The sequence below is a fragment of the Babylonia areolata genome, chromosome 21, assembly GCF_041734735.1.
Source record: "Babylonia areolata isolate BAREFJ2019XMU chromosome 21, ASM4173473v1, whole genome shotgun sequence".
NCBI lineage: Eukaryota > Metazoa > Mollusca > Gastropoda > Neogastropoda > Buccinidae > Babylonia > Babylonia areolata.
This window is the reverse complement of record NC_134896.1, coordinates 43441294-43454205: the sequence shown is the minus strand read 5'-3', so window position 1 is coordinate 43454205 and position 12912 is coordinate 43441294. Positions and strand designations below refer to the sequence as shown.

At 46.1% G+C, this 12912-nt stretch overlaps 1 protein-coding gene across 5 annotated transcripts in view; it reads right to left on the bottom strand.

Annotated features, from left to right (window-relative positions):
• LOC143295899 (ras guanyl-releasing protein 3-like) overlaps nucleotides 1-12912 on the bottom strand; it is a 253140-nt gene that overhangs the window by 140942 nt on the left and 99286 nt on the right. For all 5 annotated transcript variants that reach the window (XM_076607577.1, XM_076607579.1, XM_076607580.1 and 2 more), the window contains exons 6-7: nucleotides 4813-4963; nucleotides 1982-2155 (exon numbers count right to left, since the gene is read on the bottom strand). In XM_076607577.1, the coding sequence (XP_076463692.1) occupies nucleotides 1982-2155; nucleotides 4813-4963 (325 nt within the window). The remainder of the gene's footprint in view (nucleotides 1-1981; nucleotides 2156-4812; nucleotides 4964-12912) is intronic.

The following is a 12912-nucleotide window of genomic DNA, read 5'->3' as shown; positions in this document are numbered from 1 at the left end:
AGTACGAGATACTCTCGTATACAGGCGAACAGACCTTCTGAAATCAGTACGAGAGTGTCTCGTTACTGGCAGGGAAGCGGTTAGCCAATTCAGTGCTGGGCATTATTTTGGCTTGAGCTTCCTATTTGCCAGGCAGTTTGGGTAATAATAATAAAATAAATCTGAGCATGCAAACTACTGCAAGAAAGTATACATTACCATGATTCACTGCAGGAAAATGAACAGACTATGAAATTCTGATAGGTAGAAGTTTACCAAACACACTAGTTTGTAATGAGTAAGCAAGAAATATGATATAAACAAATTTCACATACTTTCTGAGTATGTTATAATTTGTTAGTGAAAGCAGCTGAAATGAACATATGAAAACTTAAACCTAAATGTGTTGCCATACTTTATGTACACACAGAGTCAAGCATTATCCAAACTTCTGGTATTCTGTATAATTATATTCAGCCCAGATTTCACTCAGTTTCTTGGCAACTACAGTAGAAATGTAGTCAGCAAACTGTTTCTTTTAGTCAGGTTTCACACACACACACATACACATAGGTTCGCCAACTGACACGCGCCCCCCCCCCCCCCTCCCTGTGCTAAGCCCACTCACTTCATGCTCACTTTCTCACTTGCAGACAACATTAATGAGGCTGACAGTGACCCAGCTCACCACAGTGCAGAGGGAGAGAGGGGGAGTGTTGTTGATGTTTTTTTAAACCATGCTGGAAACATAATTCACAACTCGCACAGAATTGTTCACCACATTCATCACTCTCTCCCTCACTCCCTGCCCTGAATAAGTGGATGGTTTGTCTTTGAGTTCAACTCTGTGTTAGCCACACTGCTGTGCTTGACTCCTGCTCCACTTTCTCTCTTCGCTGGCTACATCCAGCTCTTCAATTACCCCCCACCCCCTCCCCACATTCTTTCTGCAAATCATCATTCTAACTTTGAACCCTGCAACACCAAGCACTAAACTCAGCATCATAAATGACATGTAAAACTTCTGCAACATCTTGGGTGGTAAAATCTCAATCCTTTTTGGAACACAGTGCTGTTTCAAGCCACCAGCGCAAGGTCATGAAAGAGGCACTGACAATAACATCCAGTAATTACCATACAGAGCGTGATTGGTTGTTGCTCCTCGAGGATAAAGGAAGTGGACATATCAAGCTTTCTGAATGGGGGCTATTGGGACACATCAACTTTAAAACAGAACTGTGAAAAATTCTGAATATACCAGAATGTATGTTCCGGGGCACTGAAGAGGTTAAGTTCCTTAAAGCTTATATAGGACTATGCTGTACTGAAGACATAAGCACTTCCACTTAATTCATCACCCAAGATTTTGAAATTGTTAAAAAATATAAATAATACTACAAAGCCTCAGAAAAAATACATAAAAAAGGCCATTTTGGCAAATAAAATTGTAGAATGGACAGCTATTGCACATCCCAGTATTTACAGTATCACTACCTAATTGCCATGGCAAAATAGCACAGAAAGTATTAATAACAATAATAATGATGTGTTCTTCTATAGTGCTGTTCCTCAAAAAGAGGCTCACGGCGCTTCACAAATTAAACATAACAATAAAGAAACAACAATTCTCAAGAAAATTCAAATAAACAATTACCCATGGCACTCTACAAATTAAATGCTACAAAGACAAGCAACAATCATAGGAAAAAGAATCAACCACGAATAAAAAGTCACCATCCTGGCATTCATGAACAGCACACACACACACACACACACACACACACACACACACACACACACACGCACACACATATATGTGCACCCTCAGTCAAACCAATACATTACTACACGCACACACACACACCACCACCACTACCCTCATGACCAACAACAAACACCCTTCACCCCCACCTCTATCCTCCCCTTTTCTATCTGCCGCCCCCTCCCCTAGCCTCACAAAACAACATTCAGCCACACCTGTACCCATATACCCCCTACCTACCTGTGAGACATTAACGAACTTGGTGATAACATCAGCACGTTGCTGTGGGGTGGTCTTGCAGAGGACCATGCACTGGACCCACTGGGACAGACCATTGAACAGAGCAATGGACCGCTCCAGCTTGGGCTGATCCTTCAGTGATGCTGTCATTGCGTAGTTCTTGAAGTCCACAAACTGCACACACACACACACAGTGACCAATGCACATGTGTGCATGCATGCCTGTACACAACGTATGCACACATACTGACCATGTGTCCATGTACACAATGCACACATGCATACACACAGTGACCAAAACACATGAATGAACGAGTGTACATAATGTACACACACACACACCTAGTGGGTAAAGGGTGGACATTTTTCCGATCTTCCAGGTCAACATAGGTGCAGACCTGCTTTTGCCTGCACCCCCTTCATGTGTATACACAAGCAGAAGATCAAATATGCACGTTCAAGATCTTGTAAACCATGTCAGCATTCGATGGGTTATGGAAACATGAACATACCTAGCATGCACATCCCCAAAAACGGAGCATGGCTGCCTACATGGTGGGGTAAATACACGTAAAAGCCCACTCGTGTACATACAAGTGAACGTGGGAGTTGCTGTACATACAAGTGAATGTGGGAGTTGCTGTACATACAAGTGAACGTGGGAGTTGCAGCCCATGAACGAAGAAGAAGAAGATACCTCAAAAGACAATCTGCTGCTAAAGAAATGGTGCAAAAAAGAGCACAAAATTTATTAAAAGAATGTAAATATATGAGCTATCAACAGTGACTTGCACAAAGTGACTTGCACAGTGACTTGCATACCTAAATCTACATTCACTAAGGGGTAGAAGGTTAAGAGGAGACTCAACTGAAACCAGTAAAATAATACTTTGCTTTAATGATGCTAATGTAAATAATATTCTTAGAAAGTCAGATTACAAGAGTACAATAAACTCAGTGATGAAAATTTGTAAGGAGCACTGTAACAACAACCTTAGGAAAAATTCATTAGCTAACAGAATTGCACAAACAAGGAATGGACTACCAATTGAAACTAAACTTGCACAGAATGCTAATATGTTTAAAAATCTCCTTGATATCAACACCAATTAAAAAGATTTTTTTTTTTACTCTGATGAATGAATTACATTGAATGAATGAGGCAATGCAATAGTGTATGCATATCACACGAATAAGGAAAAAGAGACAGATACTAAAGGGAACATAAAAAAAGGCCATGAGGACTAGGCAGACAACCTGCTGGTCCCTACACTACTACTACTACTACTAGGATTTCTTCTATAGAATTTTGCCAGAAGACAGACAAAGACCGAAACACAAGAGACTGTGTACCAATGATACAAGGAAAAACAAGAAAAAAAAGTGTATGAATGGAAGCAGTCGACAGTGCAGGGTATATTGGTCCAGTTCAACACAAGTAATTAAAACCATGAAATTTATGTACAAGTACTATCATATATATATATAGATATATGTACAGAAAGCTAGGACATGCCTTAAATGTTGACCATTCATGTATTCTGTTGTTGTTTTTTTCCAGGGCATTTAACCCGGAGAGCGCAATGAGCCACGATCGTGGCTTTCCCTGTGAAGTGCGATGGGCCACGATCGTGGCTTTCCCTGTGAAGTGCGATGGGCCACGATCGTGGCTTTCCCTGTGAAGTGCGATGAGCCACGATCGTGGCTCTGTTTACATAAGGTCAGACATCATACAGCTATACTCGGCAGCCTTCATAAAACTGCCTCGTTCTGGTGTTACTGCCTCCCTGCTTGTGTTTGCACAAACTTTGACCAAGTTTACAAGTCCACATCTTCATATTTTTTGTGAACAATGAGTGACACTGAAGTTGACAAAGCTCAGGAAATGAGTGACCTTGTCACCAGTGATGATTCGTTTGCTGACAGGGATTCTGGTTAAAACGGCTTTGTTATTTTGACACTTGGGCATGCTGGCTTGCTTGTTGTTCATTCAGTTTTGTGTCTCCAGCCACAAAAACTGGAGGGTGGGTGATGGGGGTGGGGAGGGATGGTAAAGTGGGTTAGGCATGGATCTATTGCGATTTCTTGACCAAATCATGCTAGAAAACTGGAAATTATTTTGATTTAAAGCATTCTTGCTGCTTTTGAAAGCAACATGAGCTAAAAGAAAATATTTATTTCTGTTTTTGCCCGTGATTGCATAATGTATTGTAGATGTGCGCGTGCGTGGCGTCGGTGGGCGTGTCTCAAACAAATAATACAATGCTTATAATTTCATTGTTTCAGTTATATTCATATCATGATTCTACAGCCAGAATATTTTTTGTACAGTTTAATGCCAATTTTGAGATTTTGACTCTGTAAAAGATGTGAAAATACCTATAAACATTGTGGTTGACGTTTTTGGAAAACAAGTGTGCAAAATTTGTTGATTATATCCTTTGGATATCTCCAACTACATACAAGGTACAGCCTTTTTCTTACTTTTATCTGATTCTTCATTCACTCTACTTTCCAAAAATGTATAGGTTTACCTATTTATTCTTACTGATAAGCATACAAATGCCCCAAATCAGAGCACAGGTAGCGGAGGCAAACTATCCCTTTGTTTTAAGCATGATTATACTATTATTATATCCAGCACTTTGAGGGTTAAAAAACACCACCTGAATTCAAACAATTATATAAAATACTTAAAATCATACATAATAACAGGCATACAAAAAACAAAACCCCAAAAAGCCAGGTGGCAACTCACAAATCCTTGGTGCAAAAAAGAATATGAAATAGTAAGAGTGATAAAAGACAGGCAGTAGGCGGTGGAGACTCACATGTATCCTCCGGAAGGCCTTGTACTCCAGGTAGGTGAGCTGAGCAGCCAGCTCCTCAGGCTCCAGGTGGTTGAAGACTAGTGACACTTTGCGGGCATGTTTGGATGCCGGATTTCTCACCGACATGTTCCTCATCCAATCGTACGATGGGCTGGAAACCACACACTGGTCATGTTAACTTTGTACTGTGTACTTTATACACACAAAAAGAACCAATTCCAATAAAAAGATTGTCCCTGACAAATTCTGTAGAAAAAATAACTTTATAGCAAACCTTCCAGGCAGCGAGGAAGTGCAGCCAATATTTCTCACAGAAATCTGTTGTGACAAAAAGTAATATAATACAATAAAATGTGCAGAATTCTTGTACATCACACTGTTGTAGAATCCTTGGACCTAAGATTGTTGAGTTTTTGTGCCAACCTATTCAAACTGTGTATAACACAGTTCTCAATGATGTGCTCAGTGATTTCCTATCTTATTTCATGAATGTATTTTGAGTGTTACTCCAGTTTCCAGTCAAACACTGCACACACCTGCATCTCTGCTTGACACCAGGATACGGAATGAAAGGAAATATTGAGGGCGGGAGTGAGTGTACATGCGCATGTGTCAATCATGTGGGTGTTAGACAACAAATGTGAATAACATATCCTTAAAATTGATCTGAGATCTCAGTACACTTTACCCCCACTCCCCAAAAAGAAAAGATTTCCTCCTCCTCCTTTTCCCACAGCTCAACACATACATGTGGACACATTCAAACACACACATGCACACATATGTACATGCAAATGCACCTACATTAGCACATACTCACAAACACACACACACACATCCTGAATTGTCCTGGTCACATACTTCCTCCTCTACTCAACACTGCAAAACCCATCCTGCTTTGAATACTTCATCAACTATATGTCATCCTCTCATCCAAACTCTTACCATTATTTAGTTATCAGAATTATCATCCAAACTCTCAAACAAACAAAATCAAGTGATGTGAATGATTCTTTTCATTTCACAAGGGTCAGCGTTCTCTTGTTTTCAAACGTCTTTATGCCACTAGAGCACAGCATCCTCCAGTGACAGCAGTCAAGGGAATCAGTTTCCCAGGAAGCGATGTCTATGTCACAGGCTTTGAGGTTTGTCTTCAAGGTGTCCTTGAAGCACTTGCAGGGTCTTCCAAGTTCGCGGTGGCCTTCCTTCAGCTGGCCATACAAAAGCATCTTCGGGATCCTCCTGTCTGTCATGCGGACAACGTGTCCTGTCCAGCGTAGCTGGCACTGGATCAGCAGGCTTTCGATGCTGGGCAGGCCGCTCCTCTCTAGGACCTGGAGGTTGGAGACCCTGTCTTGCCACTTTATGCTGAGGATCTTTCGTAGGCATCTCTGCTCAAGTTGTTGAATTTGACAGCGATATGTCGACCATGTTTCACAGCAGTACAACAAGATGGTCAGCACAACAGCTCTGTAGGTTTTGATTTTGGTGCTGAGCCCGATGCCTTTGTTGTTCCACAGCCTGTTGTTGAGTCTGCCAAAGGCAGAGCTGGCCTTGGCGATGCACAGCGTCACTTCTGCAAGAAGGGCTCCGTTGCTGCATAGGGTGCTGCCCAGGTAGCAAAACTTGTCGACTGACTTGATCTCTGTGTCATCGATTTTGATTGCAGGTGGGGGGCGGGGGGGGAGGCACTGGCGTTCTGTGAGCTAGCTGGTTGGTACATGGACTCGGTCTTGCTGAGGCTGATGGTGAGTCCAAAGTGCCTGTAGGAGGTTGAGAACCTGTCCATAATGAACTGCATGTCCTCATGGGTGTGTGCAGCAAGTGCGCAGTCATCATCGAAGAGGAACACTCTCAACAGTGCTTCAAACAACCTGGACCTGGCATGGAGTCGCCGCAAGTTGAAAAGTTTGCTATCTGTGCGAAACTGAATGTAGATGCCCCGGTCACAGTCTTGGATGCCCCAGTCACAATCTTGGAAGGCGTCAATCAGCATGGCAGAGAAGAGAATGGAGAACAGTGAGGGTGCCAGGATGCAGCCCTGCTTCACTCCATTTACCACAGGGAACGGATCCGACATGTCAGTATTTTCCTGTACTCTCGCCTGCATGCCATCGTGGAATGATGCAGTATACTGGATTAGGCTCTCTGGGCAGCTGAATGTTAGGAGGATCTTCCACAGACCACAGCGGTTCACCGTGTCGAAGGCCTTAGTCAGGTCTACAAAGACCATGTAGAGCTCCTTGTTCTGCTCACGGCACTTCTCTTGCATCTGGCATACAGCAAACACCATGTCACATGTTCCCCTGCCTGAGCAGAAGCCACACTGTGCTTCAGGGATGACTGTGTTGGAGACATGGTCAACCAGTCTGTGCAGTATGATGCGGGCAAAGATCTTGCCAGCGATGCATAGGAGAGAGATTCCATGGTGGTTATCGCAGGATGTTTGGTCTCCCTTCTGTTTGTAAATATGGACAACTGAAGCATCCTTGAAATCCTGGGGGATAGACTGGAACAGGGTGGTCAGCTTGTATGTCAGCACCTTGCCTCCATACTTGTAGATGTTAGCCTGGATTCCATCCGCTCCTGGTGCTTTTCCTGATGTTGTCAGCTTCAGGGCCTTCAGGGTCTCGGCCTTGGTGGGAAAGGCAGCTAGCAAGTCACTGACTGGTAGCTGTGGGAGAGCCGCAATTACCTCGTCAGATACGGATGAGTCCCTATTGAAGAGGGTGTTGAAGTGCTCTGCCCAGCGGGCAAGGATGTCTTTCTTGTCTGTCAGGAGGGTGGTCTGGTCCAAGGCTCGGACAGGGGTTGATCCTGTGACTCTCGGCCCATACACAGCTCGGAGACCATTATGGAAGGTCTTCATGTTGTGAGCATCAGCAGTGGACTGAAGCTCTTCGGACTTTCTCTACCACCAGGTGTTCTTCATCTCACATAGCCTCTTCTGTACAAGTTGCTTGGTTTGCAAGAACTGGTTCTCCTTCCTCTGGCAGTCTTTATCGGAAATGTGATCCTGATGCCGTATATGCAGTGTGTTCAGGAGCATGGAGATTCCAGAGTCGTTCTCGTCAAACCAGTCTTTGTGGCTCCTCTGTACAAAGCCGAGTGTGTCAGCTGCTGCTGTGTACACAGCATCTCTAAAGGTGCTCCATACCTCTTCTACATCAGTAGATTCAGGAATTTCTTGGAGAGCTGCTTGGATTTGCTGCTGCAGCACGTCCTTGGTGATAAGGAGGTGGTGGATGTTCAGCTTCCTTGGGGGTTTCTGCCTGGCTGGTTGGAAGTTGCGTGCAAGTCTGATGTTCACATCTTGCTGCGTACCAGGCGATGGTCCGACCAACAGACTGCTCCTCTCATGCAGCGTGTAATGGAAACATCGCCTCTGTCCCTCTGCCGGACAATCATATAGTCCAGCATGTGCCACTGCTTGGAGCAGGGGTGCATCCATGTGTTCTTGTACTTGTCTGCTTGTTGGAAGAGGGTGCTGGTGATGGTCAGTCCATGCTGCGCACAGAGCGAGAGCAAAAGCAGTCCGTTTGAGATGCACTTGCCAGTGCTGTGCTGTCCTTGGACTTTTGGCCATGAGGAGAAGTCCACGCCGACGCAGGCATCGAAATCCCCAAGGATGATCAGCCTGTCCTTTCTGTCTACCGCTGAAATGTTGCAGCTGAACTCCTCGTAGAAAGCTTCTTTGATGTCATCAGGGTTGGTCATCGTCAGGGTATAGCAACTGATGACTGTGGCGAAGCGATCCTCGGACAGCTTCAGACGCAGGGTCATCAGCCTATCATTTATCCCATGTGGGAGGTTGAGGTTGTCAAGCTGTCGTGCAAGTTTGGTTCGTATGGCAAAGCCCACGCCTAAGGTTCTTGGGGTGCCATCTTGCTTCCTAATGCAGTAGAAGGTGTAGCCCCCTCCAACTTCCTCCAGCTGGGTTTCACCGGCAAACCTGGTTTCGCTCAGGGCTGCTATGTCCACCTGGTAGCAATCAAGCATTCTAGAAATGAGCGCTGTGCGCCTTTCTGGTCTGTCGTCTCTGTCTAAATTGGTGCGAACATTCCAGGCACCCAGAGTCAGGGCATGACTCCTGGTTCTTTTCTTCTGTTGTTTTCAACCGCTAGTGTTGGATGCCCAAGTAGGTGCGGTTTCCTACTAGGTACTAGGTGAGGCAGGCTTTGTTTAGGGATCCTTTTATCTCCCCTTCCCCATGTGGGGAGAGCAATGCTGTCGCTAAAAAGGGCTGCTCTGACACTGTGGGAGGATACGGGTGCCTCATCTGCCCCAGTCTGCGGCAGACGACCATCACCCCACGGCCACCTGTATGCAGAGTTGTGACTAGGAACTGCCAGCAGCATGCTCTGCCTGTCCCCGTTACCACTTCTCCATTGCCGCAGGGCTTGGAACCTGGTTGCATGACCAGCACAGATGACTTTTTTTTAGTGAGGAGGAGTTGTGCAGTCCCTTCCCAACTCTCTACCGACGCTCACAGTCCCACAGGTGCAGATACTGCCACGTGTCAGACGGCCTCGGCAGGTGCAGGTTTTTTCTTCAAAGCTCCATCTCCTAGGAAGACTTCCTGCCAAGGATAAGAGCTCCCCCTGCCCTTTGGTCATCCTCTTCCGCCTTCACAGCCATTGGGAAAGGTTTCCTCCTCCGCCTGGTCCGTCGTTGGGAGACTTCACATGCGGCAGGTAGTACTGGGTTACATGGTACCAGAAGCAAGGTCTATGCTCCTGACCTGACACACTGTCCGCATTGTAGCCACACCTCAACAACATCAACACAATCCATCCTGGTGAAAAATGTAAAACATTCTGAGGGAGATTATCTGTCTGATAATGTTTCATGCCACCCCCATCCTCACCACCTCCTGCTGCACACATATATACACAGGGGGAATACATTTTGCATATGAAATGAAATGAAATTATGGTGCTTAGAGCCTCGCCGACCACTAAGGCCATCTCAAGGCTATCGCCGCGTCAATTACTACTACAAGGCTAAAAAAAAACAACCAATTAAAACGAGTCACCACTTCAAACTTTCCACTCCAAAGTTAAAAAAAAACTTCCATAGTTTAAAACCTTCAAATCTGGTTAAAAAGGTTCACTTCTTTTAAGAAGTCCATCAGCGCCCACGGAGGGACATCACGAAACAAAGTCTTCAAAGAAACCGCCGTGTAATGTCTGCGTCTAGCGTCATGCAGATCCCAACAGTCAAGGAGCACGTGTTTCACGGTGAGAGGCTCGTCACAGGGAACGCATCGAGGGGCCTCCTCCCCCTTCAACAAGTAAGAATGAGTAAAAAAAAGTGTGCCCCGTACGCAGTCTGCACAGCACAGATTCCTCCTTTCTGTTCTTCACCCCCGAAGGAAGGGTCTCCCCCAGGTCCGGACGGATCTGGAAGAGCTTGTTGTCCATCTGGGTGTTCCACTTCTCTTGCCAAAGATCCTTAACGTAAGTATTGACCTTCCGCTTCATGTCTGTATAGGGTACCAAGGATCTGGACAATTCTTTCTTTACAGCGTTCCTGGCCAGCAGGTCCGCCCTTTCGTTACCACGAATGCCAACATGTCCGGGAACCCAGGCCAACACAACCTCGTATCCTTTCTTCGTTGCGAGAGTAAAAGTTTCATAAAATTCCAGCAGTTTGGGATGAGTGATATTCCTGCAGGCGATCGCCTCCAGGGCTGATAAGGAGTCGGAAAAGATCATGAATCTCTTCTGTTTGGAAGAGAGAACCATTTTTAACCCCAGGACCAGTGCGGTCAGTTCCGCGGTGTATACCGAGCTGTCAGACAGGATGTGTTCCGTTGAGGGCCGGTCAGGAAAGGCGGGACAGAACGCAGATGCGGCGACTCCGTCCTCTGACTTGGAACCGTCAGTGAAGATGCCTTGAAAGGTGGGGAATTTGTGGCACAGTTCCGAAAAGTAGGTTCTGTAGGCCAGAGAACTGGTGGTGTCCTTACGGTACGAGGCCAGATCGAATCGGACCTCAGGTGTTGTAAAGGTCCACGGGGGGCTGTCAGGGAACTTAGAGAAATCTGAGATGCCACCGACATCCAGATCGGCATTTTCCAAGTGCGGCTGAATGCGGAGTCCGAGAGGAGGTATGCAGTTTGGGTTGTCTGTAAATTTCTTATCGAAAGGGTTGTTGAATACAGCATCGTAAGCAGGGTTTGTAGGTTCCGAAAACAATTTCAAATAATAGTTCAGGGTCAGCTTCAGTCTGCGGTTGGAAAGAGGCGGTTCCCCCGCCTCTGCGTACAGGCTGTGCACAGGGGTGGTGCGGAAAGCACCTAAGCTGAGACGGAGCCCTTGGTGGTGTACAGGGTCCAACAGTTTCAGGTAGGACGGTCTGGCCGAGCCATATACAACACTTCCATAATCCAGTTTGGACCGGACCAGGGCTCTGTAGAGGTGCAAGAGAGTCCTCTTATCAGCACCCCAGTTCGTGTGTGCCACAACTCGGATGATGTTCAGGGCTTTTAGGCAAGATATTTTCTGCTGTTTAATGTGGCTGAGAAAATTCAGCTTCTGATCGAAGACGACCCCTAGAAATCTGGCTTCCTTGACCGCCGGGATGGTGGATGTTCCCAGACGGATTTCAGGGTCCTGATAGAACTGGCGAAAATTATGAAAGTGGATGCATTCAGTTTTGGAGGACGAAAATGTGAAGCCATTCTCCTCTGCCCAACACTGGATTTTGTTGACGCAGAGCTGAAGCCGTCGCTGGATGCTGGCGTACGTGCTGCCGGTTGCATATAAGGCAAAATCATCCACGAACAGCGAGCTGTCCGATCCTTTCTGAACGGATTGAACGATGTCATTAATTTTGATGCTGAACAGGGCCGGCGACAGGATGCTCCCCTGCGGGACACCCAGCTCCTGCTCGTGAATGTCGGACAGGGTGGTGCCGACTCTCACCTGGAATTGTCTGTCTTGTAAAAAATTGTGGATAAACTGAGGCAGGTGTCCTCGGAAGCCGAGCTTGTGCAAGTCGGAAAGAATACCAAATTTCCACGTGGTATCGTAAGCTTTCTCCAGGTCAAAAAATATGGCCACCACATGTTGTTTGTTGACGAAAGCATTTCTTATCGTGGTTTCCAGACGAACCAGATGGTCAACGGTAGAGCGATGCTTGCGGAAACCGCACTGTTCCTTCGCCAGAAGGCCGTCAGTCTCTAGTTTCCACATCAGTCTACCGTTGACCATCTTCTCCATCAGTTTGCAGACGCAGCTGGTCAGTGCAATTGGGCGGTAGTTGGAGGGGTTCGAGGGGTCTTTTCCCGGTTTCGGCAGCGGGATTATGAGGGCTTTCCGCCAGGAGGGTGGAAAGAAGCCTGTGACCCAGATGTGGTTATAAACTTTAAGCAGGGTGTCCAGACAGGTTTGGGGAAGGTGCTTTAGGAGTTTATAATGGACTTCGTCCATTCCTGGACAGGAATCCGTACAGGTCTGAAGGGCAGATTTAAGTTCGTTCATTGTGAAAGGAAGGTTGTAATTCTCTGTGTTGTCGGAAAAGAAGTTACATGGTGTTTTTTCTGACAGGTTTTTGGTTTTAAGAAAGCGAGCAGATTTGTTAGCAGATCTCGAGTTCTGTTCTATTGTGGAGGCAAGCAAATTGGCAACTGCTTTCTTCTCTGTGACCAGAGCGTCTGAAAGTTTAAGATGGTGGAAGGTCGGGCATGCGTTTTTGCCCTTAATTCTTTTTAAAACCCTCCACACTTTCTTCTTGGGTGTGTTGGAGGTTAAGGAAGAGCAGAAATCTCTCCAAGACTTCCTCTGGCTCTTTTTAAAAACATACCTGGCTTTCGCCCTCAGCTGTTGATGGGTTCGAACGCTATCGGACTCCGGTCTCCGAAAGACGCGTCGCTGCGCTCTCTTCCGAGACTTGCGGGCCTCCCGACATTCCGCGTTGAACCAGGGCGTTCTAGGGACCTGAGGCTTGGAGGTAGACGATGGGACTGCTGCTTTGGCGCAATCTAAAACGATCCGAGTCAGAGCGTCAGCAGGGTCCTTGCTTTTCAATACTGTTTCTTCCTGCAGCTCCGCTCTTATCTTGGTGGTAAAAAAACTCCAGTCTGCTTTGTCGTAG